General features: G+C 52.7%; 1 protein-coding gene across 1 annotated transcript; it reads right to left on the reverse strand.

Annotated features, from left to right (window-relative positions):
* LOC102179419 (myeloid-associated differentiation marker) lies at positions 1,426 to 4,049 on the reverse strand. Its single transcript, XM_018066617.1, has one exon. It carries the CDS (start codon positions 2,572 to 2,574, stop codon positions 1,600 to 1,602), a length of 975 nt encoding a protein of 324 aa, XP_017922106.1. The 5' UTR covers positions 2,575 to 4,049; the 3' UTR covers positions 1,426 to 1,599.

Genomic DNA, 4,460 nt, shown 5'->3' on the forward strand with positions numbered 1-4,460 from the left:
TTCTGCCTGCAAGTCAGCCTGGAGGAGAGATAGTCGAAGCGCTCTCCCTGGTGGCCGGTCATAATCAGACAGGCAGCCACACCCAGCAGCTTCCGAGGTTCATGAAAATAGTTAACAGTAGAAGCCATGACCCTAAACCCTAGAGCCTGGACAGGAGAGAATCCTGAGAGGTCAGGCTACAGCTCCCTGCCCTCCCAGACCAGGTTCCCAAAGGTTAGTGGTACAAATGGCAGGTATGGCCACTTTAAAGTTAAGTCAAAAGCACAATAGTTTGATGTCATTTGAACTAGGATTTGAATTCCCTGAGTTCTTAACCTCACCTGGAGCCCCTCATGCATGCGGTGGGCTGTTAGGATGTATCCTGCCGGGCCGAGCCCTCTCTCTGCATGAACAGGTAGCCAAGGAAGTTCGCAGGGGCGAGGCTGGACCAGTGACCGGAGTCCCCTGGAGGTGCTCAGCCCTTAGGCCAGTGACTCATCCGTGGCTGCACAGCACAGTCGTCTGGCCCTCGGGCTGAGCTTCTCAAAGTGTGGGCTCCCTGCCTGCTGCACAGCCAGCTCTCAGTGGAGGAAGCCCCACCCAGAGGTCCTGCAACAGCACTCTGCTGTTGGCAAGCTTGCAAGAAATATCCTGAGAGGGTCAAGATGCTAGGCAGGGTCCGATTGGAGCCTCCTTGCCCTTCCCCCAGCCCACCAGCCTCCCTACAGGGACCTTGGGACAGGAGCCAGCCATACAGACAAGGGCCACATGGATGGACCACCTACACTGGCCCGCAAGACAGATAGTCAGGTGCCTGAGGCTTCAAGAGAGAAGAGACCCTCTTTTCTCCACACAAAGGTGGATAGAGGAAGGCTGACTCTGTGATCCTTCCAAGAAGCTGCTCCAGGGTCAGAGAATGGACCCGGGCTCTGTTCTACACCAGGCTCTGGCCACAGTCTGAGCCTGGTGTCAGCCAGGAGGCTCTGGCTGGCCGGCTGAGGAGGGAGTGTTTGGCCACTGCTCTGGGAGGCAGGGAGGACAGGCCAGGCAGGGAGCAAGGGAAGGGCCTGATGCCTGGGCACCCGGGGTCTTCTCCATCAACTGTGTGTACTAAAGGGCTGGAGTTGACCCTGGCCACTCAACAAGTGGGCTTGGGGGCCACAGCTCCTTCTCCCCATGTTATAGACCAGGGTTCTTGGCCTCCTTAATCAATAGAAATTGATTTGGTGCACTCCAGGTGCAAGCAAGGGTTGCAGCAAAAGGTCCAAGATCGCAGCCTGTCTTATATCCAGATCCCTGGACCCAAGGCGCCTCCCTTCCCTCTGCTTTTGGAGACAGCCTGTGGGGGCATCTCTCAGCCCTTTCCCAGCCTGTCCATCAGGGCTGCAGGGAATATGGAGACCATCTGGCCAACGATCACTCCCCTGACCCTTCTTTTCCTCTTGGTATATTTTTCAAACTTTAATTTTGTTTTCTTATAAAAGCAATTTGCTTACATGTTTCAAAATCAAAATGCTCAAAAAGGCCATATTCTGAGAAATCTCCTTTCTACCTGTGGCTCCATCCACTTTCCCCTCAACTCCCCCACCAACACCAGGTCTCTGAGTCTAAAAGAGGGCATCAGGGGACATCAGAAGTTGGTGAAGAAACTGCAGGTGAAAAGAATCCAGAGTCCCTGGGCTGAGCCTCAGTCCATACAAAAGCCTCGAAGATCAAGTACACCATGTCAGCCACATAAACCAGCAGGTTGATGGCTGTCAGGATGGCCACCACCAGTCGCTGGTCCCAGACGCAGACAAAGGTAGTGAGTTGACCACTGCAGCTCATATCGCTGGACCGCTGGGGCTGTCCCCCCAGCTTCTCGTGGAACTGGTAGAGGGGCCAGAGGATCACTGCGGTGGTGTAGAGGAGGACGGAGAGCACAGTCTGCACCCACAGTAAAACGGGAATGCGGAGGGGCAGGTTTTGGTCGTTGTCACAGTCACACCCATTCACAAGGAAGTTCACGACCCCCAGGATGAAGCAGATGGAGTACACGAAAACGCACCACACGAGGGCCGGCTGGTCCCGGTACAGGTCGGTGTTGCTGATGAAGGCGAAGATGACACAGGCCAGATAGTTCTCCAGCCTCCTGAGCACACCTGGGAAGGTGGGCACAAAGCAGACCATGTCGCCGGGTCGGACACAGACCCAGGCCACTTCGATGGCATAAAGCAGAGTAGCAACGAAGGATAAGGCAGTGGCGGTGATGGCGCGGTTCTGGGCGGGGCCTGGAGAAAAGACCTGGATGTAGGAGGTGCCGAAGATTAGGGATGTCACCATGCAGATGATGCCGAAGTGGAAGGAAATAACATAAAGAAAACCATCCCAGGAGAAAGGGAGGCGGGACTGCAGCCCACATAACTCCACTATGGAGGTGATGAGGCTCATGGCAAAACAGAGACACCAGATGAACACGCACCAGTTAGCCAGGCTCTCCTTCCAAATGCCCAGGCTGGCCCCCAGTGAGAAGGACACGCAGGTGGAGAGCAGCTGCCCCACACGGAGGCAAAAACCCATGATGGGCTTGGAGGCCAAGCCTGAGGACCAGCTCATGGTGATGGTGCCGGTCAGGCAGGTCAATGTCACCGCTGTTATAACCTTGCTTGTTCTTCAGCCAAAGGCTTGTAAACAGTTTAAACACAGCTCTGGATTTGACTCTCTGAGTTCAGTTTTGCTTTGCCAGTTAAGCTCTGTTTCTGTCTCCGTTCTTTTTTCTCTAGAAAATATATGACCGCTGACCCCTAGAACTGATGTGCTGATCTGAACAAAGTAAGGACCATGCTCACCTTCTCGAATTCCAGCAAGACAGCCCAGAGGTTAATGTAAAGTCTCCCCAGATAGAAGCACGGCGCACCCCTGGTACACAGCCTGTGACCATTTCAGCTTCCCTCCTTGTATAAATTCCCGCTGAGCCTTGCCCTGTTGGGAGTTGGTCCTTTTGCTCAGTGATCCACCTTCTCCCCTGCTCGCCAGCTTGCTTGACATAAAGCTACTTTTCTTCTGCCCATTACTTATCTCTCAGTATTGGCTTCTTCAGGGACGAGCAGTCGAGCCTGAGCTGGGTGACAATGTTACACAACCAGGCAGCGGCCAAGTCTCCGGGGTTCCTGCCCTCTCCCTCTTCCTGGGACGAAAGGGACAGTGCGGCTGGGAAAGTTGGGCTGCCCGCTGCTCCCAGTGAAGATCTGTAGGTATTTTTTCAGCAGCTGTGACCTTGCTCACAGCCTGCTTTTACTTTCTGTAGAGAGCCGGAAACTGGCCTCTGATGGAGCAGCCAAGCTTTTGACATAGTGAGTAGAAGAGCATGCATCCTGTGAGCCCTCCTTCCCCCCTATTTGGGCATATTCTTTGCTCTTTGGACTTTGGGGTCGTAGGATGCTGCAGGAGTGGGGAATGGCTTATCTGTGACTCTGTACCACTCTCTTCCCAAGGAAGAATTGGTTTGGTTGCTTTAAATCTGTTCTGGGGGAGCTGGTGAAGTGGGGGAGGGGTCTGCATCTGTCCCTTCTAGAAGCCCACTGGCATGCATCTTGGCAGATTGGCGACGCTAGAGTATTACGCGGTAGATAGCCATGAATAAAATGCTGTTTAATTTTAACATAGCCCAAGTCGTGTATGTTTTCGATTCTGAAGAACAGTTGCCCTGGAATGGGTCTCTAAATTACTATTTTCCAGTTAGAATTCTTTGGTCAATGATCTGATAAGTGGGAGGCTTTCCTGTTCCTCATGATAAAGATTCTTCCAACAAGGGCACCAAATTAAAAGCAAAAAGAAAATGAAACTTCTTTACAGAGGTGACTTTGCAGGCAAGGGAGGAAGAGGGGGTCCTCTTTTTAGGGAACTGAACCCACACCAACCTTTATGGTTTCTGTCCTGGTGCCCCAGGCAGGGGATGCCCGGGTCTGTGCCCCCTCCTCCCCAGTCTCTGGAAGGAGAAGGGTTCTAGTGCAGAGGCAGGGGTGGGAGGAAGAGCCTCAGCGCCCCCACAGCTTGAGGAAGAAACGTGGTATGAAGTAGTTTCTCCTTTTAAGACCCCACAGGACACTCAATTTGCCTGGAGTGTGTCCCTTACAAGGGGAGAGGGAGGGAAAGTGGATTTTCACTAAGACAATTCCCTACAGGAGGCTTGAAGGCACAAGGACAGCCAGTTGGCTGTTGTTGGACATGCAATCTTTTTTTCACCTCAGACCTACTAAACTGGAAAAAAGAAAATCCTCCATACCAAGATGATTCACAAAAATTGGTGGAAATGTTCATTAGTATTTTTTTTAACCCACCGCCCAACATGGGCTGATGCAGACACGGGTGGTGATTGTATTCACAGCGGAGGAACGGCACTTTGTCCCAGACAAATCCTGACACTCGTCTCTTGGTATTTGGCTTCTTGAGGACTGAAGAGACAAGCCTGAGTTCAGTAACACAGCCTCAAGGTAAGGGGC

This window comes from Capra hircus, chromosome 21, assembly GCF_001704415.2.
Source record: "Capra hircus breed San Clemente chromosome 21, ASM170441v1, whole genome shotgun sequence".
Classification (NCBI taxonomy): Eukaryota; Metazoa; Chordata; class Mammalia; order Artiodactyla; family Bovidae; genus Capra; species Capra hircus.

Excerpts from the sequence above, each read along its gene's own strand:
- LOC102179419 (XM_018066617.1), bottom strand. The coding sequence starts at position 2,574 with ATGAGCTGGTCCTCAGGCTTGGCCTCCAAGCCCATCATGGGTTTTTGC.